The sequence below is a fragment of the Nicotiana sylvestris genome, chromosome 6 (genome assembly GCF_000393655.2).
Source record: "Nicotiana sylvestris chromosome 6, ASM39365v2, whole genome shotgun sequence".
NCBI lineage: Eukaryota > Viridiplantae > Streptophyta > Magnoliopsida > Solanales > Solanaceae > Nicotiana > Nicotiana sylvestris.
The window spans coordinates 188,523,582-188,550,079 of record NC_091062.1 but is presented as its reverse complement, the minus strand read 5'-3'; the positions used below and the strand labels follow the sequence as shown (position 1 = coordinate 188,550,079).

The window sequence follows — 26,498 nt, the reverse complement described above, 5'->3', positions numbered from 1 at the left end:
TCTAGCACGGTCGCTTTGATTAAACTTGGCTTTGACTAAATTGTTTAATTACTGACTTTAGACCCTATGTGCATTTATCCTTAACTGCTTTTTAATTAAGAAAACTATGTCGAAACGGGTCACGCGTACGTGTACCCATTTGTTTGGCGTGTGAAAAATCATGTCACGCGAGCGTGTACACAATTAATAACACTTTATTATTATAAAAAAAAGAGATTTGGCTAAAGTTGCGCGTGTCTAAAGCAAACTATAAACATTTGTTATTTTGTACGATTAAATGGTAGACGACGCATCTCGGACTATATGAGCTAATTTAGATAATAACCTACGAAAACCCATTTGTATTATTAAGAATGTTTGTTCGAAGTTGCGCGAACGCATACTCCGAATTGGTTTTTAGACTTGTAATCATATCACGCGAACGTGTACACAATCACAATTGTATTTTAAACGGCCCTAAAGGTTTCTCTACGAATATTTGTTACTGTACCTTTATATTATGAGATTAGCACAAGAAGCCATTTGTTACTAAGTGTCTCATTATGGCTCACCTCTTAATTACTCGGAATGGCCTGACTCAAATAAAGAGGAAGCCCAAACGAACTCAAAAATGATAACTTAAAACTAAGTTTAAAATGGGATAAATAAACAAGGGGTCCGTTCTTTTTGAATCTAAACCCCACGACGTATTTGCAATTACAACACTTAAGAATTGAAATAAGATGGGCCAAACTCGTTAACGGGCCCAACTTGTACACACGAGGCGGAAAAGGAGAAATTCAGGGTCAAGGCTTAATGCCTTATTCTCATCCCAGACCAACCCTCTGAGTTTAGGCTCAATAGAGCCCAAATGGGCATTTCACGTTTCCAATTTCACATTTCACCATACCAAATAGGAGATTGATCTTTACCATTTTCACATTTCCAATCATCAAGCAAATGGGCAAACAAATATAAGCTTTAACGTTTATGGACAGACCATAATGCATGAAATGACCAAGTACAAACACCACTGAACTGAATTTGACAAATTGCAGCTACCAGTTATCATCCCCTAAACATTTGGATAGCGTATATGCTTAACCCATCACAGTCAACTTGAGATTAATCTATAATTTGCAAAACAGAAGCAACAAAATAGCAGATGCAGCGAAACTCATACCCAAAAGCACAAAACTGCATGACTGTTTTACCAACACAATTCAGCTGAGTGTCTTTCCCAGTCCTGTTAAACTACTACGCAACTAATCAAACAGTAATTATTGCGGCTAATTTTCATGTTAGCAACCTATTAGTTACAACCATCATAATAAACAATCACTGCACTAAGTAAACACCAAATCATGAGACACGAAAACAGTAGCACTGATCAAAGGAGCCCAAACATATTGGAGCTATTTCATTTCATTCTGCAAATCAAAGCTTCATACATAGCTTCTAAATTCAGAAAATGTGTATCTGGAGAGCAAAATAAGATAAACAATGGGGATCAGCACAACAAGATAGTATCAGTTGATAAGCAATAACACCAGCTAGAACACAACCCCGGATTGAAGGAATTGAACCCACAGAATCAATTAAGTCCAATGGAACAGTAATTTTAAGCAACTTGACCCAAAACTTTCCAGGAATTAACCTCAAGTCATGTTAAATCTATGTAAATCAGAAAACAGCTTCAGAAAATCAGAGAAGTTTTTAGATTTCTAGCTTTTCCCAAATCTCATGTGAATTTTTTTTGTATATATTTTTTGATTTCAGTCTTTTTTGGTCTCTCTAAGGTGTAAAAAAAACTGTCTTGAATGAGAAGAAGGCTTTCTTTTAAAGGCTGAGGGTCTGCTGTGTGCCTTCCAAGGCAAGACAGTCAGATTTTTTCCAAAGTACCCTCATAGGGCATCTTTCAAAACTGATTTTTGGACAGCTGTCCATTTCCTTCAGATATTTTCAATTTACAGCCTGTTTTCCCTAACCATTTTGGGCAGCTGTCCGTTTAAGAAGCTTCCCGTCAGTTATTAAAGATTCTTTAAGTTGAAACAATCTCCAAAATTACCCCCTAAAGTTTCCCATTATTCACTTACCCCACTTAAATTATGAATGCTCACAATCACAATAACAGTAAACAAACGGGCTGACACTTTCAAACAAATTGAAATTCAAAACAACTATTGAAATTATGAGAAGCTAGCTTGAATACCCTTCACACATAAACATGAATTCAGAAAATGTTTTTGAAACAAGAATTAAGGCGAACGATGAACTATACTTGACTCAGTTCCAAAATTAATTCACAAATGTGAAATGAAACCCAGCGGAAAGAAGAAAATCTCGTGAATTGAAACCAAATTAAACTCAAACCTTACGAAGCCGATTGTCATCGACAACTACGCAAACAAGCTAACTAACAAACTTACAACCAGAATATAATGCAATTAAGCAAGAGACGAAAATTCTGAAGGACAAAAACTGGAAAAACAAATAACCAAGCAAACAAACAGAAGAGATCAACAAGAAACCAATCGACGCAAAGGAAATTCTCCCAAACCTGCTTCGGCAAGAACTGCATGAACTCGAACAACCTTGGAGGAGACAGTGAACCTTTGACGGTCATTAATCGGTTGTCCTTAGCAAAAGACAAACGATTAATGACGGTATTGGGTTCACTTGACCTTGCTAAGCCAGAAAGGAACACATGGAGAGACTTGGCTATCCGGACCTCTGCTCTACCACTGACGAACCATTTTGAAATGAAACACACACGTATTTGAGGCAGGAAGGAGATGAGGGGTTGCATGGTGTGATTTTGGGTGGATCTGGAAATTTTAGGGTTTCCGGCGCTAACCTCAGATCTGAGATTCGAGGCGATGGAAGGGGATTTGAGAAGAACTGTTTGGAGATTTGGGACGGGGAGGTGGAAGGGAGTTCATGGTGTTAATTCGGTGGCGATTGGACGCCGGCGCCGCCACCGAACGGTGGGGAATTCTGGGGCGGCTACTAGGGTTTGGGGGGGCAGAGTTCTGAAGTTGGGGGTGTTGGGACGATAAACTGAGGGGTGTGTGTGTGTTCGGACATATATATACTCCCCAGGCTTTAGTTCCGAGCCGTTCGATCAAGTTGGGATCAACGGCTCAGATTGACACTGGTCGAAACGGCGTCGTTTCGCTTGAAGGGGAATCTGGACCGGGTCAGGCGAGTTTGGGCTGGGATTGTACAGATCTGGGGGGCAATTGGGCTGAAGGGAGTTTAATTAAATGGCCCAAATCCGAATTTCCCTTTGTTTTTTTGAACCTTTTCTCTTTTTCAATTTCCAAATTTCTTTTCTTTTCAAAATTAGAAATAAATCCTAAATTAATTATTAAAACTAATATTATCCTATCAAATTAAACTAATTAAACTCTAAAAATAATTACCATAACTAATTAAATACCAAATTAAAGAAATCTAATAAAATTTGAGAAATTAAAATTAAAATGCAAAAATAAACTATTTTTGTAATTTTTCCATTTTTATATAACGCTAAATTACTAATTATTTCAAACATGCAAAAAATTAAATCCTAAATGCAAATGCAGCATATTTTGTATTTTTCATTAATTATCAAACGAAATGCACAGACCAAAAATGCAAATAATTAACAGCAAATGCCACAAAATCCACAAAATTGCAAATAATGAAACAAAATTATTATTTTGAATTTATGGGAGTATTTCATGTAGGGCAAAAATCACGTGCTCACAAGTAGAACAATGTTTCTCAGCCCAAACATCATTTAAAATGTCGTTTAAGTATTAAAACTGAGTAAACATGGCTGAGTAGTAAAATAGTGAAAAATAACATGACTGAGTTCATATTAAAGTCAAAACAGTGAGGAAATATCAATAAAAATCTCCGAAGGATTCAAATAGTTGGCACTAGGCCCAAATATGGCATTCAACCCAAATAATGATGATAGCAAATAGTTTTCAATCAAATACGCGGTAAAATTATCAATCGGGACGGACCAAGTCACAATCCCCAATAGTGCACGACCCCACGCTCGTCATCAAGCGTGTGCCTCACCTCGATATAGCACTACGATGTGCAATCCAGGGTTTCAAACCCTCAGAACATTATTTACAATCATTACTCACCTCGAACCGGTCAAATCTCTAACTCGCGATGCCTTTGCCCCTCGAATCGGCCTCCACTCGTGTCGATTCTATCCAAAATCATAACGAGACGTCAAAATATGCTAAGGGAATGAAGCCCAAGCGAAAATAATCAAAATACAACACAAATTCCGAAATTACCAAAACCCGACCCCCGGGCCCACATCTCAGAATTCAATAATTTTTACCTCAATAGATTCCTTATCTCCCCACGAGTTCATACATATCAAAAGTTCTCAAATCCGACCCCAAATGGTCCTTCAAATCCACAATTAAAAGGCCTAAGTTTCCAAGCCCTAGTTTCCCCAATTTTAACCTTTGATTTCCATAATTTCTAGCTCTAATCCATGAATAATAGCATAGGAACGAGTTTTAGGTCCAAATTCCTTACCTCAATGAAGTTCTCTTGAAATCCCTCTCTCAAATCGCCCAAAAAGCTCTCAACCCGAGGTAAAAAATGGTGAAATAACTCAAATTCATGAAATGAAATAACTTATATGTTCTGCCCAGACCTTTTCGCATCTACGACACAATACCCGCTTCTACAGTACCGCATTTGCGGTTAAATCCTCCGCTTCTACGAAAATCACTTATCCAGCCTAAATCGCATCTGCGACCACACTGTCGCAGATGCGGTCATCTTACCGCTTCTGCGGTCTCTGCTCACCTGACCCTTTTTCGCTTCTGCGATGGATCTCCCGCACGTGCGGCGCCGTACCTGCTGTCCCTAATTCGCAGGTGCGAAAATATCAGAAGCAGCAATTCAGCAGCTGGAACACAATCCAAACTTCCCGTCAACCATCCGAAATCACCCCGAGGCCCTCGGGACCTCAATCAAAAGCACAAACATATCCTAATACCTTATTCGAACTTGTTCCAATCATCAAAACACCTCAAACAACATCAAATCACCCAAAACACATCGGATTTAAGCCAAACTTTCTAAATCTTTCGAATTTTGCTTTTGATCAAAAACCCAACCAAACCACATTCGAATGACCTGAAATTTTGCGCACAAATCCCAAATGACACAACAGAACTACTGCAACTCTCGGAAATCGCCAAAATATCAACTTCGCCAATTCAAACCTAAATCTACTCCGAACCTCCAAAACCCATTCCTATCGCACTCTAAGTCCCAAATCACCTCCCGAAGCTAACGGAACCACCAGAACTCACATCTGGGCCTTCTAACACAGAAGTCAATGTCTTGTTGATTTTTCCAACTCAAGCTTCCTCAAAAGAGACTAAGTGTCTCCACTTTAACAAAATCATTCCGGATTCGATCCGACCAACCTGATACCACATAACACGGATAACAAAGCATAAAAAAGCAGAAATGGGGAAAACAGAGCGGTAACTCATGAGACGACTGGTCGGGTCGTCACAATGAGCCCTGTCACATCTCCTTTTTATCCGAGGGGGATATAAGAGAGTTTTTCCAATTTAAGTGACATAAATCGAAATGGATTATTTAATTAATTCTATAGTCGCACACTAACCCCCTCAATTTCTTTCTTTACTTTTTTTTTTTTGTATTTTTAATTTTCTATTTTTTTATTTTTCTGCATCACACACCCATCCTCCCACCCCACGCGCTAACCCCCTCAGTTTTTTCTTTATTTTTTTGTATTTTCGATTTTCTATTTTTTTTTTCTGCACCGCCCACTCACCCTACCCTCGTATCCCCCCCGCGCAAACCCCATCAATTTGTTATTTTTTTGTAATTTTAATTCTCTATTTTCTATTTTTTCGTTTTTCTGCACCACCCACCCACCCCAATCCTCCCACCTCTACCCGCAAAATATTTTTCAAGTTACACATTTTAAGGTAAAAGGCTTTTTATGCAAGATAGGCGTGATTCTAAAACATGGGTCAAATTAGGCGGTTTGGGCTATGACCCATTAATTAGCCCATCTTGATCCAGCCCATCTTAGCCCCAGAACACTTTGGGCTAGGATGAGCAATGACCCATTTATTGACCTAACACATCTTGACCCGCCCAAATTCAGCCCAACCCACCCATTTGCCACTCTACAAGAAATGACCTAGAAGAGAAAGCTTTAAACAAGAAAATGGCTTTCCACAAATTACATCCAATATGCAATTTGTAATCCAAAATACACAAGAAATAAAAGGTCCAACAAATCTAGAAAATAACTATTATGTCCCTGCAAAAGCTCTAAGAGTTGGTGTAAGTGCAAAAGGGGCAACGTATTTGGCAGAGTTCGACTTGTGATAGTCAAACTTTATTATTTCATCACTATCTTTCCATACTTGACAAAAATATGTACAATATAATCAACAACGACAACAACAACAACATTCAACCTACATTCAGTATCTTTTAGCTCTTTATTTCTTTCTTTCTTTTTCTGTGCTATGCATAACCATACTAAGTGATAACTAGAGTCTATAGGCTCAAAATTACCAGTTTACATACAACAACACTAAGAGCTAAATTAGCAAGAATAAACAACATAATCCATAAGAAAAAGGTTCTCCAAAAGCGCTCAACTTTCCAAACAAGCAATCAACGCAATAAGATCTACTCCAAAATCACCTACTCGGTTGAAAATCATAGCTTTTATAGCTACTTTATAAAATCTTAAGTAATTAATTGAAATCCTAACTTTAAAGGGAAAAAAGAAACTTTTTTTCCGAGATCAATTCAAAACCCTATGACCTATTTTCTTGCACGATCCAAACTAGGTGATCCATCAATATAGATGTAGATAAGGAAGGCGAGACTTACAAAGAGAGATGGAGAAAGAGAAAATATTGCGATCCTAGCGAAGACAATTGAATTTGATCAGAAACAACACCGTATATCAACGGAATGTAAAAGGATGATTAATTGATTATTATTCACAAACAATAGTATCAGTACAAAGAATAATTTTTGCAATTTGAACAGTGTGAGCACGTGATTTTTGTTTCGCACGACAATCGCTCCAAAAGAAATAAAAAAATAATAATAATTGGCCCTGCTGTACAAATTTTGGATTTTTACATGGCACTTTGTTGGTTATTTACGATTTTTGCCCATTTTTACTTTATTAAAACAAAATACAAAAAAATCTGTGTGTCATGCATAATTCGAACCGTAATCCGGTCGTTAAACAGAAAATCATAAATAGGCATCTTCGTCCGTGATTTTATTTTGTTTGATTTTACCTGTTTTGAAATATTTTAGTGTGTGTGCAAATAATTGTATTGAGTGTGTATTTAATTTTAATTTGATTTTTTTTGCTTAGTTTTGTTTTTAAAATAAATAAGAAAAAGAAATAAAAAAAATCTTTTCTTCTTCCGGATTGGGCCAATTTATTAAAATTGGCCCAAACAAACAACGTTCAAACCAGGCCTGCCCGGTCCGCACCAGCTGATACCCAGGGTGTCCAAACGACGCCGTTTTGGTCCAAACTGATCTGGGCCGTTGATCTCAGATTGATCAACGGCCAAGATCGCCTCCCCATAACCCACTAATGACCCCGACCCGTTTCCACCCGGACTGACCCAAACCCTCTAAAAGATGAAACGACACCGTTTCCCTCAAGCTGAAGGATCCTGGCCCTTCATCACATCTCATCCAACGGCCAGGATCCGCCCACCCACTAACTATATAAGTCTCTAACCTTACCCTGCCCCCCATCTGATACCCCAGCTCCCGTCTTCACCATCTTCCCCATCAAACCCTAGAGCCGCCCCTGCATCCTTCACCATGAAAACCGGCGGCACGGACGCCGGTGACCTCGCCCTTAACACCATAGAACCCCCTTGCCGTCCTGAACCCAAATCTACCAACCACACACCTCGAATCCTATCCCACCTTCTCGAATCTTCATTTGAAGATTCGAGTCGGAACCTAATCTACACCGATCTGCCCTAAACTCATACCAGACACTCCCCAGACCCCCCTCGTGACCAAACCATACTTGGTTTGGTCCGAATCTGACCAGGAAAGCATGAATCCCAGATCTGATTTTGGAACTCTGTGGTTCTCCGTCACTGGTCCACCTTGTCCAAATCGAAGAGATTAAGGTCTAATGGACCTTAATCGAAGTGTTTCTCATCTGAGAAACACTTCGATTAAAGTCCGTTCAGCCTTAAGAAAGGCCTGACCGAGTTCGAGTTTAAGGTTTTGATTTTTCAAGGTTTAAGGTGAGTTCTTTCGTTTCTTATTTGTTTTGGTTCATTTGATTGTTGTAAGGGTCTGTTCATGTTCTGTTTGGGTCCTTGACTTTTATCAACTGTGCCTTGACCACTTTGCCTGAACCTCTGTTGTTTGATTAAGCCTTTCCATTTTTTCTGATAATGTGTATGTAAGTGTTATGCAATTAGCTGATTTTCAAGTTTGGACTGACTAGTTGACTCCTCGAGTGCAATTCTGCTTAGTCAATATAATGCGAACCTTGTGTGATACTGTTAAATGTCGGATTTTTGGCTACGATTGTATGTGTTATAACTAATATAGTCGAGTCGACATGTGTCGTCAATTAGTTTCAACTGTCTGAACAAAAATAAATCGATTTGCTTCTGTTGAACATTGCCTGAATCAATTAAGAACCAAGTTCAGTTACTTATAGTTGTCAATATGATTTCAGAAAACCTAAGGCTTGGTCTGTAATTGAAATCTGAGTTGATGGCATGTGCACTTGTGCACATCATGTGCATTGTGCACAGCCTGGGTCCCTGCATAAAAGAGCTTTTGATTTAAAAATGGTTTGACAGCATATGCTGTCAGATATATTCTACTGCCCATACTTTGCTTTAGTTTAAAGAAGTATTAAACCTTTTAAAAGGGTAAATCTGCCAGGGAATGTTGATGGGGGTTAATACTTAATTAGCTAAAGTGGAACTGAAAATGGAAGGCACATGGGAGGGGTATGGTGATATTCTAAACAGGCTGTTAAAAGGGGTAATGTGAAGGCTTATAAAGAGAGGTTAGAGGACATCTGATAAAGGAGAAGACCCTGAGGATTAGAGGATTAGAGGTTAGAGAACCCTGGAGATTAGAAAAAAAAAACACACAGACACACACAGATAGAGGGAGGCACACTGTGAGAATTATTTTGAAAGAGAGGGTGATACACATTGAGTGATATACACACACACACATAGAGATAGACATTGACAAGAACAGAGTAATTTGAGAGGAGAAACTTTCAGGAGAGGGAAGTTCTGGAAACAGAAAACTGGAAAAGAATTTTTGTCTGATAACTCAGACAGACAAAACTAGAAATTTCTTTCTTTCCTGTTGTTTTGATTTCACTAAATCTGGGCCTGTTTGTGCAACACTGTTTTCCTCCAAATCCCAGCTGAGTCTGCTTGGTTGTTGTTATTTTACTCGAGGATTTGGTCTAGTTGAGTATTTCCAGTTGAGGTCTTGATCCCACTCCAATTGTTTCGTGTGTTGTTGTTGCTGCTATTCTGTTCCCTATTTCTGCTGCCATTCTATGTCCTGCTGCTACTGCTAGTCCTGTTTCTTGCTGCTGCTGATTTCCCCATCTTCTCCTTCTTCTCCTTTGCATTTTCAGTATTTCCAGGTACACATTTCGAGCCCCATCTTGGTGTAACCAAAACAGTTTGAAAGCATGAAATGAAAAAGGTTGAAGAAGTTCAAAGTTATTTGTTGTAATATTCATGGTATATTAATGGGCCTGTGTAGTTGTTAGTTCACAATTCAATAGTACAAAAATGTATGTTAATTAATACTCATCTGAGCTTAGTCCTTCATGTTTCAGTTTGTAGTTATTTGTTAATACGGGGTATGGATACTCCAAACTTATACTATACTGACTTGTTTTATTTTAGTTTTTTTGCTGGGTCTCGTTAGGCAGTACATAAGATCATATTCAAATCCCATTAGTAACAACGCCTAGTAGTTAATTCCCTTAATTCAGCCCCAATAAGTCTAGTTAAATTCAATTCAAGAAACGTTTGGACACAAGTATAACATTGGGTCAATCTCGAATGTAATTTCTTTGTCCAATTAAAGTATGTTTCACAAGTTATGACATCCCTCCACTTTGTAAATAATTAATCAGAAATTAATAAGAATCCGGATTAGGCAAAAGCATATAGTTAAATTAGCATGTTCCTTTTCTTTTAGTTTTAGGGACAAACGTAATAGAAATGTAGTCACTGTAGGATACCCTTCTAAAATAATGAGACGAGCCTCGCCAAATAAAAATGCAAATTGCGGGGCCCTCAATAAATAACCATAATAAGTATTTTAGAAGTCGGGCTAGGCCGCTTAGTGAATCTCACGGCCTTCCACCAAATAATAACGCGCTAGACTCTTCAGGCACGGTTTAAGTAAATTATATTCTTAAATTCGGGTGCACATTGATGTGACCCAAATCCAAATCTCAACGGAGTCAAAATGTGTTAACAACTACGGGTGCATTGATTGTGACGTGGTTCGAGATGCATTTTCACGACGTTGCAATTCTATAAAAATAAGTGATAATGATAAAAGCGGTTTAAACTTAATAAAAGCACGTAAGTCATAACATGTATTTAAATCAGATATTTAGCCATTATAACAATTTAAGCGACCGTGCTAGAACCACGGGATTCGAGGGTGCCTAACACCTTCCCTCGGGTCAACAGAATTCCTTACTTAGAATTTCTGGTTCGCAGACTTCATTTGGAAAAGTCGAAAATTTCCTCGATTTGGGATTCAAGATAAACCGGTGACTTGGGACACCAAAATCCAAACCTTTCCCAAGTGGCGACTCTGAATTAAATAAATAATCCCATTTCGAATATTGTCACTTAAATTTAAAAAACTCCACCCGCGCATTTACCCTTCGGGGCCGGGCGCGCAAAAAGGAGGTGTGACAAACAGCACAAAAAGAATTATTGTAAGTCTCTATGACTAAAAATATTCCTACTTTATTGACTTATGGAAAAATTACAAGTTTAGTAAGACCCTCTTGGTTTATATATGACCATAGCCTCACTAATTGCCCTTGCTGCAGTCCCAATGTTTGAACAACTCTATTCCAATTTCCACAAAGAAACATCTGTCTTCCTCGCATCCGGATTGTCATGGAAAATAGATGACCATTCAAATCATGCAAATTATTATCTAACATATTATTGTCTTGCAACATCTGAAATTGTTGAGGTGAAAGATAGTTAGTTCCTACTGCTTTAGGAATTAGCAATCTGCTTTCCTTTTTACTAACATCCGAAGAACTTAACACTTTCCTTGTAAGAAAAGTTACATGAGTCCGTTCACACCTCCTTTTTATCCGAGGGGAATATAAGGGAGTTTTCACACCTCCTTTTTATCCGAGGGGAATATAAGGGAGTTTTTCCAATTTAAGTAACATAAATCAAAATGAGATTATTTAATTAATTCCAGAGTCGCGCGCTAAAGCCCTCGATTTTTTTCTTTACTTTTTTTTTGTATTTTTAATTTTCTATTTTTTTTTATTTTTTTTCTGCATCACACACCCATCCTCCCACCCCACGCGCTAACCCCCTCAGTTTTTTCTTTATTTTTTTGTATTTTCGATTTTCTATTTTTTTTTTCTGCACCGCCCACTCACCCTACCCTCGTATCCCCCCCGCGCAAACCCCATCAATTTGCCTAAACCCCCTCACTTTTTTTTGTAATTTTAATTCTCTATTTTTTGTTTTTTCGTTTTTCTGCACCACCCCCACCCAATCCTCCCATTTTCCACCCTAGCGAGACTTACAAAGAGAGATGGAGAAAGAGAAAATATTGCGATCCTAGCGAAGACAATTGAATTTGATCAGAAACAACACCGTATATCAACGGAATGTAAAAGGATAATTAATTGATTATTATTCACAAACAATAGTATCAGTACAAAGAATGATTTTTGCAATTTGAACAGCACAAAAAGAATTATTGTAAGTCTCTATGACTAATAATATTCCTACTTTATTGACATATGGAAAAATTACAAGTTTAGTAAGACCCTCTTGGTTTATATATGACCATAGCCTCACTAATTGCCCTTGCTGCAGTCCCAATGTTTGAACAACTCTATTCCAATTTCCACAAAGAAACATCTGTCTTCCTCGCATCCGGATTGTCATGGAAAATAGATGACCATTCAAATCATGCAAATTAATATCTAACATATTATTGTCTTGCAACATCTGAAATTGTTGAAGTGAAAGATAGTTAGTTCCTACTGCTTTAGGAATTAGCAATCTGCTTTCCTTTTTACTAACATCCGAAGAACTTAACACTTTCCTTGTAAGAAAAGTTACATGAGTCCGTTCACACCTCCTTTTTATCCGAGGGGAATATAAGGGAGTTTTCACACCTCCTTTTTATCCGAGGGGAATATAAGGGAGTTTTTCCAATTTAAGTAACATAAATCAAAATGAGATTATTTAATTAATTCCAGAGTCGCGCGCTAAAGCCCTCGATTTTTTTCTTTACTTTTTTTTTGTATTTTTAATTTTCTATTTTTTTTTATTTTTTTTCTGCATCACACACCCATCCTCCCACCCCACGCGCTAACCCCCTCAGTTTTTTCTTTATTTTTTTGTATTTTCGATTTTCTATTTTTTTTTTCTGCACCGCCCACTCACCCTACCCTCGTATCCCCCCCGCGCAAACCCCATCAATTTGCCTAAACCCCCTCACTTTTTTTTGTAATTTTAATTCTCTATTTTTTGTTTTTTCGTTTTTCTGCACCACCCCCACCCAATCCTCCCATTTTCCACCCTAGCGAGACTTACAAAGAGAGATGGAGAAAGAGAAAATATTGCGATCCTAGCGAAGACAATTGAATTTGATCAGAAACAACACCGTATATCAACGGAATGTAAAAGGATAATTAATTGATTATTATTCACAAACAATAGTATCAGTACAAAGAATGATTTTTGCAATTTGAACAGCACAAAAAGAATTATTGTAAGTCTCTATGACTAATAATATTCCTACTTTATTGACATATGGAAAAATTACAAGTTTAGTAAGACCCTCTTGGTTTATATATGACCATAGCCTCACTAATTGCCCTTGCTGCAGTCCCAATGTTTGAACAACTCTATTCCAATTTCCACAAAGAAACATCTGTCTTCCTCGCATCCGGATTGTCATGGAAAATAGATGACCATTCAAATCATGCAAATTAATATCTAACATATTATTGTCTTGCAACATCTGAAATTGTTGTGGTGAAAGATAGTTAGTTCCTACTGCTTTAGGAATTAGCAATCTGCTTTCCTTTTTACTAACATCCGAAGAACTTAACACTTTCCTTGTAAGAAAAGTTACATGAGTCCGTTCACACCTCCTTTTTATCCGAGGGGAATATAAGGGAGTTTTCACACCTCCTTTTTATCCGAGGGGAATATAAGGGAGTTTTTCCAATTTAAGTAACATAAATCAAAATGAGATTATTTAATTAATTCCAGAGTCGCGCGCTAAAGCCCTCGATTTTTTTCTTTACTTTTTTTTTGTATTTTTAATTTTCTATTTTTTTATTTTTCTGCATCACACACCCATCCTCCCACCCCACGCGCTAACCCCCTCAGTTTTTTCTTTATTTTTTTGTATTTTCGATTTTCTATTTTTTTTTTCTGCACCGCCCACTCACCCTACCCTCGTATCCCCCCCGCGCAAACCCCATCAATTTGTTATTTTTTTGACTTTTTTTTGTAATTTTAATTCTCTATTTTTTGTTTTTTCGTTTTTCTGCACCATCCCCACCCAATCCTCCCATTTTCCACCCTAGCGAGACTTACAAAGAGAGATGGAGAAAGAGAAAATATTGCGATCCTAGCGAAGACAATTGAATTTGATCAGAAACAACACCGTATATCAACGGAATGTAAAAGGATAATTAATTGATTATTATTCACAAACAATAGTATCAGTACAAAGAATGATTTTTGCAATTTGAACAGCACAAAAAGAATTATTGTAAGTCTCTATGACTAATAATATTCCTACTTTATTGACATATGGAAAAATTACAAGTTTAGTAAGACCCTCTTGGTTTATATATGACCATAGCCTCACTAATTGCCCTTGCTGCAGTCCCAATGTTTGAACAACTCTATTCCAATTTCCACAAAGAAACATCTGTCTTCCTCGCATCCGGATTGTCATGGAAAATAGATGACCATTCAAATCATGCAAATTAATATCTAACATATTATTGTCTTGCAACATCTGAAATTGTTGAGGTGAAAGATAGTTAGTTTCTACTGCTTTAGGAATTAGCAATCTGCTTTTCTTTTTACTAACATCCGAAGAACTTAACACTTTCATTGTAAGAAAAGTTACATGAGTCCGTTCACACCTCATTTTTATCAGAGGGGAATATAAGGGAGTTTTTCCAATTTAAGTAACATAAATCAAAATGAGATTATTTAATTAATTCAGAGTCGCACGCTAAACCCCTCAATTTTTTTCTTTACTTTTTTTTTTGTATTTTTAGTTTTCTATTTTTTTATTTTTCTACATCACCCACCCACACCCATCCTCCCACCCCACGCGCTAACCCCCTCAGTTTTTTCTTTATTTTTTTGTATTTTCGATTTTCTATTTTTTTTGTTTTTCTGCACCACCCACTCACCCTATCCCCCAGACCCCCTCAAAGAATTTTTTTTTTTTACTTTTTTTTTTTTTTTGTAATTTTAATTCTCTATTTTTTTTTTTCGTTTTTCTGCACCACCCACCCACCCAATCCTCCCATTTGCCACCCCTACAAGAAATGTACTAGAAGAGAAAGCTTTAAACAAGAAGATGGCTTTTCACAAATTACATCCAATATGCAATTTGTAATCCAAAATACACAAGAAATAAAAGGTCCAACGAATCTAGAAAATGACTATTATGTCCCTGCAAAAGCTCTAAGAGTTGATGTAAGTGCAAAAGGGGCAACTTATTTAGCAGAGTTCAACTTGTGACAGTCAAACTTTATTATTTCATCACTATGTTTCCATATTTGACAAAAATGCATACAATATATCAACAACAACAACATTCAACCTGCATTCAGTGTCTTTTAGCTCTTTATTTCTTCTTTTCTTTTTCTGTGCTATGCATAACCATACCAAGTGATAACTGGAGTCTACATGCTAAAAATTACCAGTTTACATACAACAACACCAAGAGCTAAATTAGCAAGAATAAACAGCATAATCTATAAGAAAAAGGTTCTCCAAAAGCGCTCAACTTTCCAAACAAGCAATCAACGCAATAAGATCTACTCCAAAATCACCTACTCGGTTGAAAATCATAGCTTTTATAGCTACTTTATAAAATCTTAAGTAATCAATTGAAATCCTAACTTTAAAGGGAAAAAAAAACTTTTTTTCTGAGCTCAATTCAAAACCCTATGACCTATTTTCTTGTACGATCCAAACTAGGTGATCCATCAATATAGATGTAGATAAGGAAGGCGAGACTTACAAAAAGAGATGGAGAAAAAGAGAATGTTGCGATCCTAGCGAAGACAAATGAATTTGATCAGAAACATCACCGTATATCAACAGAATGTAAAATGATGATTAATTGATGATTAATTAAGTCTTTATGACTAAAAACATTCCTATTTTATTGACTTATGGAAAAATTACAAGTTTAGTAAGACCCTCTTGGTTTATATATGACCATAGCCTCACTAATTGCCCTTGCTGCAGTCCCAATGTTTGAACAACTCTATTCCAATTTCCACAAAGAAACATCTGTCTTCCTCGCATCCGGATTGTCATGGAACATATATGACCATTCAAATCATGCAAATTAATATCTAACATATTATTGTCTTGCAACATCTGAAATTGTTGAGGTGAAAGATAGTTAGTTCCTACTGCTTTAGGAATTAGCAATCTGCTTTCCTTTTTACTAACATCCGAAGAACTTAACACTTTCCTTGTAAGAAAAGTTACATGAGTCCGTTCACACCTCCTTTTTATCCGAGGGGAATATAAGGGAGTTTTTCCCATTTAAGTGACATAAATTGAAATGAGATTATTTAATTAATTCTAGAATCACCACTTGAAATAATTTATTTAGTGTCCCAAGTCACCGATTTATTTTAAATCCCAAATTGAGGAAACTTTGACTCTATTTAAAGTCTGAAAAACTAGAAGATCGGGTAAGGAATTCTGTTAAATCGGGAGAAGGTGTTAGGCATTTCCGGGTTCCATGGTTCTAGCACGACCATTTAACTACTAATAATTGGCCTAATTATATGATTAATTACAAGTTTTAACCTATTACACATTTTTAACCCTTTAAACCGCTTTTAATTATTTATGGAGTTATTTCTGAAACAAGTTATGATTGTCGTACACTTGTTTATTTTTGTATATATTGCGAATCATGTCACGGGAACCGTACCCACGGTCAACAACATGTGTATTTTATTATTATTCGAAATTGTGGTCGGGTCACATGAAATGTGCATTCGAATTTGGGAATTAGGTATCACAACTATGTTACGGGAACCGTACCCATAGCCGTGATGATTTATTTTATTAATCGCGCTTAAAAGTAACTACACACGTTAATAAGATTCAATTACTTGTCTATAATTTGAGATTACATGGGAGGGTCCGAAATTGTGAAATTAATTGGGGGCAGATGCGTATCTGAATACTAAAAGAAGTATCACAAATGGTCATAACTAAAAATTAAAGAACTAAATACAATCAACTTTGAGTCAAGAATATGCGAACTGAGTTAAAACAATTGTGAGTTTTAATTACAAGAAAATGGGCCAGATGTATAGTCTTGTTTCTGAAAATATTGGGCTCTCATTGCCTCGCTGAAATTCCTTATTGGGCTGATAACTAACTTCGACCAAGCCCATCACAATGAGTAAATACAAACTCTTTACATAAATAACCAAATTTGTGGTAATTATCCTAGGACAAAATACCAAAATCATACTACTTTTTACTGAATATCTTGAAATATACGTTTGGCAACATGCTGAATTCTGACAGTAAGCTAAATATATTAACTTTTTCATAGAAACTTCGGAGAATGATAAAAGTATTGTTTTTAACAGGAATTCAATTACACCTTTCAAAACAAACTTATACACTGTGAAGGGTACAATCAAGTACTTGTATGCTAAAGCTATAAAAAGATCTCAAAATAACTATTCCTCATTTCACCATACTAAAATTCCAGCAAATACAACCAATCAATTTTGTAGTTCAGTCTTTAATACTTCTGACATTAGCCATCTACTACAACTTCAATCTGTATTCAACAAAACATGAAATTGATGAACTTCTCAATCTAATCACTAAGCTTGTTGAGATAATACTTATTCAAAGATGAAAGGGAACAAACTTATTATCTTCAACATCATTTCTGATATAAATCAGTATCCAAACAGAGTATTAATTCAAACAATGAACCATTTATGTGAATGATAACTGATAAAACCCTTAGTTCAAATATCATACACACATGAAATAGATTATTAGAGAAGGAAATCCAAGCAGTTTGCACAGCTAAATTATCAATTCATTAAATCAGACTTGAGTGTTTAAAGAAACCCAATATTTCATTCACAAAACTCAATAGGGAATACAAAAGATCAGAAACATACCTAGAAAAAAGGAAAACAACAAGAAGAAACAAAAGAAATCTAAAGTTCTTAGTTTAGCTCAGCAAAACCAGCAATCAATAAACCCAAAATTTCTGCTCCAACTTCTGAAACCTAGCAAAAATACCTCAAGACCAAAGAAAGCTCGAAATTTCTCAAGAACACTTTTTAGAAAAAAGAAATTTTTTGTTTTCAGCCGTTTGCCTATCTTTTTCTTCTCCTTCCCTTTTTTTCATGATTGGAAAAGAGATCTTTTATAGAGGAGATTTAGGGCAACAAAGCCTGTTTTTCCTCATTCAAATGTACCCTTTAAACTTTTAATTTAATTCACTTACACCCCCGCCCACAGAATTTTCCCCCTCTTTTTTCTAAAAAGATCTTTGTCAGCCCTTATCTAGAAGCTTCCCATTTGTTAAGATAAGATTCCCTCAATCCCTATCCAATTTGAACCCCTCAGTACCCCTGTATTTACCCCCTTTTATTTTACTATTTTGACACTTACCCTAGGTGGTACTGGACCTCTGGGCTACTTAAACCATAAGCCAAATATTTCACTTGGGCCCTTGCACTAACAGACCCAAATCTGAACCCAACCCATAAACCAAAATAGTTCTATGAAGAATTAAATCAAGCTCTGACTAAACAAAGATTAATGATGCATTTTAAAAAAAAACTATATATTACGAATGCAATTATATCTAATTATTGAGCTACTAACACTGATGATCAATCATGCACAAAAAAAATAATTTTTAGACATAAAATTGTTATCACAATAGGGGTTATGAAAAATAGGAGGAGAGGTACACCGGTTGAATTGCCAAAAGCTTCAATATCTTTGAGAAAAGCAGTAACGACTTGATTTTATCACGACCCAAAATCCACTAAGGGTCGTGATGGCGCCGGACACTGCTGTCAGGCAAGCCAACCAAAATACTTAATTAAATTATCGTTTTAATAATTTTGAAAAACTATGATTTTTCTTCAATTTTACCAGTAAAAGATAATCGTTTCAAATCAAATATGAATGTTAAGAAGTTAATACAAGATAACCCGTAATCATCCCAGAACCCGGTATCACAAGTGCATGAGCATTTACTAGGGAATGAAATAAAATACAATAACTGTCCTGAATACAAAGTGGACAGAAATGAAAAGAACAGTAAAATACTCTTAAGGGGACTCTACTGGCTGCGGGTCGTCTTGATAAATGCAGCTCACCTAAGTCCGTACCAACCATGCTGCTATGCTACTAAGCCACTAGCCACATATGAACCTGTGCAACAAAAATGCACACCAAGTGTAGTATGAGTACGAAAACAACGTGTGTAGACATGTGATTTTTGACCCTCCCCGGGAATTTTCACATTTTTAGCGTAAATATTTAATTTAGGTCTAATATAGCTATTTTGACTATTTTACTCTATTTCGTCGCAAAAAAGAAAAATTACAAAAAAAATATATATAAATTTTAGTTTATGTATTTCTCATAAACTTGAAAAAATACAAAAAATTGTACTTTATTTTTGTACTTTATAAAATTTCAAAAATTTACAAAAAATATAGTTCTATTAATGTTTTGTAGTCATTTTAATTTTGAAAAAATACAAAAATATTACTTTATATTTTATCTTTATATAAAAACGAAAATTACAAAAAAATAGTTTTATTAATATTTTGTAGCTATTTTAATCTTGAAAAACATTAAAAAAAAAAGAAAGATATAGTTTTGTTTTAAATATTAGTCTTATTTTGGTAGTTATTTTGCTTACATAGGATTAGTTGAGCAACGTCGTGTTCTTATTCTCGGGTCCGGGCAAAAGAATAATATTCGGGTTCAAACTACCCGTTTTTAGGCCTAATTTTCGGGCCTAGCCCATAATAATCCGAGTCCACCACACAAGGAGGACAAACGTGAGGAACACGGACGGAACACCGTACACGGGGAACCCCACCACACGTGGGGGTCATAAGTCTTGAACCCCACCACGCACGGGGGTCCATTTTTCTTTGCAAAAGGGTACAAATGCACGGGCAAACAAAAAATGTAAGGACAGATTTGAAAACCAACGTGCACTGTTCATGCTTCTTCTTCCTAAAGAAGAAGAAGAAAAAACCCTAGCAAAGACCTACCCCAAAACCACCATCAACAACCCCAAAACCACCATCAACAACTCCACCACCCGTCACTGCCCGTCGACCACTGCCCAAACAGCCCCTCGCATCCCCAGCAGTCATCTACCACCATCGCTGCCCGCTACCAGTTGAACCAGCACGATCGCCACCACCCGTCACTGCCCGTCGACCCTACATCCAAACTACCAGCCCACGACCACTTCTTCTCCTTCGTCGTAACCAAAAAACTAGTCCGGCGATCCTCCATTAAATCCGACCATCACTGCTGTTCCGTTCAGCCCCCTCACGTCCAAATGACCACCTGGAAAAACCAGTCGCAGCCATGACTCATTTTCAGTCCGTTCGTGTTCGAGTTTCTGGTCCATGGCTCTGTTCGTCTCTGTTTGTTCAGGTTAGTAAACTTCAAGTATTAGACAAGGAAATGTTACGGAATGTTCAAAGATGCAATATAGAAATTGGTATGGTAATTTTCTGCCTATGTTTCACTGTATGCATTTTGCTTCATTTTTATGTTATGTTATTCTTGTTTATTTGATGTCATTTGATTAAGTTGTATTACGTGTTCTATGACACAGTTTGACGTTAATTGGTTCGTCCCTTCCTTTACTTAGTGCATTTAGACAAAATTAGTATTAGCACATGTCGTTACTACTCCCGAAACACTCATTCACTAAACTCCTTTTATTAAATTTCTAACGAGTTATGAGATTTTAGTGGTAAAGAGGCTGTAAGGTTTAGTATTGTTAAAGGCATAAAAATGGCATCCTTTTAAAACTAGAAAAAAAAAAAACGAGACGAGCTTCGCCAAAATAAAAAAATGTACAGATTGCGGAGCCCTCACAAAATATATGTATTAATACTTAGATTCCGGGACGAGCCGTTTAGCAAATTTCACGGCCCTACCCAAAATAATAATGCGCTAATTGCTTTAGGCGCGCCTTTAATAATTTATTCTCCCTAACTCGGATGCACATTTATGTGACCCAAATCCAAATCTCAACGGAGTCTAAATGTGTCTGTAATCGCGGGTACATTGATTGTGACGTGGTTTGAGATGCATTTCCATGACGTTGCAAATTCCTTTTAAAAATAATGAATGAGACGAGCCTCGACAAAAAAAATGCACAAGCTGCGGGGCCCTCTAAATGTATATATTAAAATACTTAGAATTCGGGACAGGCCGTTTAGCAAATTTCACGGCCTTTTCCCAACATAACAATACGCTAGTTGCTTTAGGCGCGTATTTAATAATGTTATCTTCCTAAACTCGGGTGCACATTTATGTGACCCAAATCCTAATCTCAACAGAGTTGAAACGTAGCTCTAACCACGGGTACATTGATTGTAACGTGGTTCGAGGTGTGTTTCCACGATGTTGCAATTCTTGATAAAAATAACATTAAATGATAAAAGCGGTTAAAAGATAAAATTTGCACATAAGTTCATATTTGTATAAAATCAGATAATCAAGCCGAATATAACAGTTGAGCGACCGTGCTAGAACCACGGAACTCGGGAATGCCTAACACCTTCTCCCGGGTTAACAGAATTCCCTATCCGGATTTCTGGTACGCAGACTGTAATATGAAGTCATTCTTTTCCTCGATTCGGGATTAAAATTGGTGACTTGGGACACCCTAAAATCTCCCAAGTGGCGACTCTGAAATAAATAAACAAATCCCGTTTCGATTGTCCTTTAATTGAAAAAACTCCCTTGTACCCTCGCGGGTACGTAAAAAGGAGGTGTGACAGCTCTGGCGACTCTGCTGGGGAATCAGACCCAGAACCACTGGTTCAGGGTTAGAAATTCGAGCTTAGATAAATTGTTATATTTGGTTTTATCTGATTTTGTTACATGTTTGGGCTCAATGTGCTAAATGATGTGTTTTACCGCTTTGATATTACTTGGACTGTATATATAAAATGTGCCGAAACCCCTCTCTTCTCTCTTTTGAGGAGTGCACGCTGGTCGTGACTTCTTTCTGTTAGTGTCATATACCAAAATAGAACGAGGATTCGGAGGAGTTGCAAAACCGGATGACCCTTTGGTTACCGGTACACAACTCCCATCCTCGGCTCGAGTTGTCCGCTCGGGTATGCCAAGTCTAGAACAAATACCCAGGTTATGAACTTAGAATAACGCAGCTTCATGCCGGATCCCTAGTAGGAACGTTTATTTGCATCATGTGCATTTGACTTAGGGGACTCAACACAGGGGTTGAGTCCATCTAGGACAAACAACCTGAAAATAATAGACCATCTTAAGGCATCCGATGTGCTACATGTTGTATTTATTCAAGGGTAAAAGGGTCGTTTGGCGGACCAATGATAGTTGAGGACAAATGACACTCCTTATCATGCTGATCACGTTAAATAAGAAAGTTGCACGATTTTTTGTAGATAAGCATGTTATTATGTTAATTAAGCACATGAGGAACATTTGTGGAATCCAAGAAGTCTTGGAATTCCCTATGTCCCCCATGCTTCATATTTTGGGAAAAGCGCATGGGGAACATTTGCGGAATCCAAGATGTCTTGGAAATCCTTATGTCTCCCATGCCACATTTTTGAAAAATAATAATAAATATAAAAAATAAAAATATGCATAAAAAAAAAGCATTGAAAATTCAAAAAGATTTTACATGTTGTCATCATTCTCCACAAATTAGAAAATCGTGCAAAAGAGGAGAAAATAACAGTGTAGAGATATAACTACTTATTTTTGAAAAAAAAAACCAATGTCCAAGTAGTGTCGAAACTCTGCCAAAATTTTGAAAAAAAAAAGAAAAAAAGAAGAAGGAATGTTTTATGTTTTACATTAGTTTGTTTGTTTTTATGAAGGAAAATAATAATTTGTTTGTTTGTTGTGGAAAAAATAGAAAATGGAAAAGGATCTTATCAAAAATAGTTTATTTGCCCGAACTACGCGGGTTAGATTCTCACCGGATGTGAGATACGTAGGCAACCTTCATCGGGTCCAACCCCACCTTTTGCTAAAAAGCCAAAGCCAAATAAATAAACAAAAAAAAATATGTCAAGGTTTTTTAATTTTGTCATAAATAAGTCGGGTGATGTCCAACTTTCCCTTTTACAAAAAAAAATAGCAAAAATATATATGTCAAATTTTTAAGAGGTCGGGTGACGCTGTTTTATCAAGACATAGCCGAATGTTCCCGAAAGGGCCGCCGGAAGGCTGACTTTGCATAAACGGTCACTTTTGGGTCAGGTTAGGATTTGGTTCAGTTGACCCACACAACCTTAAAAATCTTCGACCCCGAGACGTTGAAAGGCCGTGTTTGCAATATTGAGTTTGCTAATTTGAAAATGATAAAAAGAGTCATAAAGAAGTCGAGTGACGCTGTTTTACCAAGACATAGACGAATGTTCCCGAAAAGGAACCCCGGAAGGCTGACTTTGCATAAACAGCCACCTTTGGGTCATTTTAGGATTTTGATCCAGTTGACCCACTCAGCCTTAAAAATCTTCGTCCCCGAGGCGCTGAAGGGCCGTGTTTGCAACACCAGTTTTTTTTGTAATTTTGAAAATAAAAAAAAAACAAAGAGTCAGCGGTTAGGTGAATACCATTTGAATTTTGTCATAATAAGCCGAGCCAGCTACGGCCGCATCTTAAACCGTTCTTGCCGAAATAGCCTTAGAGTATCTTTCAGTTGTCGAAAGGTTATTTTCGTAAAAGAATGGACAAGTTTGTAAAGTGTCAAAATAATCCTCCCCGGCCTCAAAATTCATGTGAAATTTGGAAGGGGCCACATTTGCAAAAATAACCATTTGGTTGCATTTGTCAAACGGGGAAAGAAACTGGCAGTTTGTAAATCTTTTAATTAGAATATGTGGGTGTTTTGATTTGCGAGTTTGTAGGTCATCTTCAAACCTTTGAAACCCAGTTTGTTTTAATATAAAAATTGAAAAAATGTTCATTATTGTTTATCTTTTATTGGTCCGAACTGCGCAAGGTCTGATTCATGCGGGGTCATGATACGTAGGCAATCTCCATAATATTCGACCACCACTAAAAAAAAAATATAATAAATGAATAAAAGAGAGTGTGGAAGATTTTCAGGGGGCACAATTGTCTAACTGCTTAGGTACATTGTATCTCTGATATATGATTGTCTGTCCAATGCCCTAACACTAACGTGATGGCTTCCCTTTGATGTGTCCATATATAGAAAGTGGTTGGTTGTGGTAACTCCTCCCTGCAAAGCAAAATCAAAGGACAATGGCTCAGAACCGCAGAACCGAGTGGATCGGTACTGATGACCGACAACAATTGGTCGAACAGAACAACAGGTTGGTAGAAGAAGTGAAAATGCTGAGACAGCATGTGGCAGACATGTATCAGGCATGGATAACGGGAAAAGCACCACCCCCTCCACCGCCAAGCCTCTTGAACTCGGTCATTTCCCAAGCACCCAACACCATAATGGAAGATTCTCCATACTCTCCATCCCAACCCACTTATGGCAGCTTTCCCAGCTATCCGAGTAGCTCCATCACTCTTCAATGTTTCTCCGCTCCCCAACACCACTTCTTTCCCCGTGACCTCAAAAGCCATACCTCACTTCCCAGGTACCCGACTCCACGAAATGCTTACCCACCCATACAAGCCTACCAAAAGCCATCTGGATCAGGTTTCCGGCCCTGTCAACATGCAAGAATGAAGAGGTTGCTGAAACGAGGAAAGGCTCTCACCCCTATCGGGGTATCTTATGCCAGTCTGTTTGAAAGGCTAAGGCATGCTGGCTCGATTGAGCCACTCCCCGCATGTACTCCAAATCCACTTGCAAGGAACTTTGATCCGGCAGCGCGATGCGCATACCACTCCAATGTCATAGGGCACAACATTGAGAGCTGTCATAGTTGGAGAAGGGAAGTAGAGAAAATGATCCAAGAAGGGCGGATTGTGATTAATAACAGTGACATGGAGCACTCGATCCCCCTCGAGAACTTGCTGACGGAGGTTGATGATGTTGAAGCTGGTAATGGTCTTGGCAGTATTGATGCAAAGCTCAATGGCTAAGATGCCAGTTTTTGATAAAGTAGGAGGACACTTCGTTCCTTGGTTAGCAAGAGAGAAGATTGTGGTGGCTTATTTTGTTGTCATTTCTGTTGTTCGGATTATTAGGGTTATAATTCGGATATTGTCGTGTGTCAAACTGACTTAACTTTCCGTTTTGTCATAGCGTTTGTTTAAATTTTGTCCAATTTGTTTTAGGATTTCATTTTGGTTTGTTTTGTTTGTTTTATTATTCAAACCATTTCGCCAGTAGTCTAATACAAAAGCCGGTCTTTTATTGTTTCCAGTCATCTTTTTGTTTAGTCCTTTTATCATTTTTGTTCAGCGCCGATTCTCGTGACATGACATGCGCACACAGTTTGGGCCTAATTTTAAAAGTTAATCATAAGACTCTGGGAAGGTGATCAAAAGCATCTAAAGGAAATAAGAACGGTTTGGGATTATTTGAAGCCCGAGTCATGTGGAACTGGGGCAAGTTAAGCACAAAGAAAACCGTTAAAAGCAAGATTCGCCAAATTGGCATGAGGGTCGGTCATGATAATGAGAGTGTCGCCCAACGGTGCTTAGAAATGACAAAGGAAAAATAAAATGTTTAACATAATTGTCAAGTCCAGCACCATCAGAAGAGACTACAAATTTAAAGTGTGTTGTTTGCACTTGGCATGTTTTGAAGACTGGAATGACGAAGGCATTTTGTTCTGCTACCTAAACACATTATCCTTCGTTACCCCTTTTGAGCCTTATTTATTTTCTTTCATACCCCTCGTTCGGAATCAGTAGCAACGAAAAAAAAAACAACAAAACGAAAAAAAAGAAGAAAAGAAAAGGAAAATGATAAAAAAAAAAAACAAACAAAAGAAAGTCAGAATGAAAAAGAGGAATTGGGAACTACATTTGACCTGATTCCTCAAAGAGGATACGTAGGCGCTTCACGGCTCGGTCATAGTTTTGAAAAATGAAAAAAAATCAATCAATTAAAATATCCCCTAGCAAGAAACTGGGGCAGATGTCGCGTTTGTTGTAAATAAATCTAGTTCCGAAGGTTGTAATTAATAACCCAAAATCAATGCATTTTTGAGCCTTTAATACCCTTTCTTTCTAACCCTATCCAAAACCCACATTACGGTCCAAAGAAAGACCTTCTGACCAGTCTTCAAAAGATGCCAAGTCAGACAAATGAGAGTCTTACCGGTGAACATAACACTCTGTTCCACAGCAGAAAGGACTCTAAGCCCCAGCAGAAAGAGTCATGCCGGCAACACGCCAAATCCCCAGCTGGAAAGTGATATAAATGAGAGAGTCTTATCGGTGAAAATCTTTACGGACACCATAAAGCGATGAAAGCTGAGAGAAGAACCAAAATGAGAGAGGCTTGATAGTGAAAACCCTTCGGGCACTACCAGTCGAATAAGATTGAGAATCAGATGGGGAATTGCCAATTGAATATCTTGAAAGATGATTGACAGTGGAGGATAGGCCACATACGCATGTCATGACCATTAGAGTCTGTATCTGCATTTGATAGGTTTTTATTTATAGTTTCTTTTGTTAAAGAGTCATTTTTCCTTTGTCTTTTTATTCTGTTCCCTTTTATCTTTTTCCTTTCAT

The 26,498-nt window shown here is 37.2% G+C and overlaps 1 protein-coding gene across 1 annotated transcript in view; it reads right to left on the bottom strand.

The window, feature by feature from the left end:
- Window positions 1-9,596: 9,596 nt before the first annotated feature.
- LOC138871839 (uncharacterized) overlaps window positions 9,597-26,498 on the bottom strand; it is a 39,329-nt gene continuing 22,427 nt past the window's right edge. The window contains exon 2 of the mRNA XM_070149746.1: window positions 9,597-9,708. Coding sequence (XP_070005847.1) covers window positions 9,597-9,708 — 112 coding nt within the window. The remainder of the gene's footprint in view (window positions 9,709-26,498) is intronic.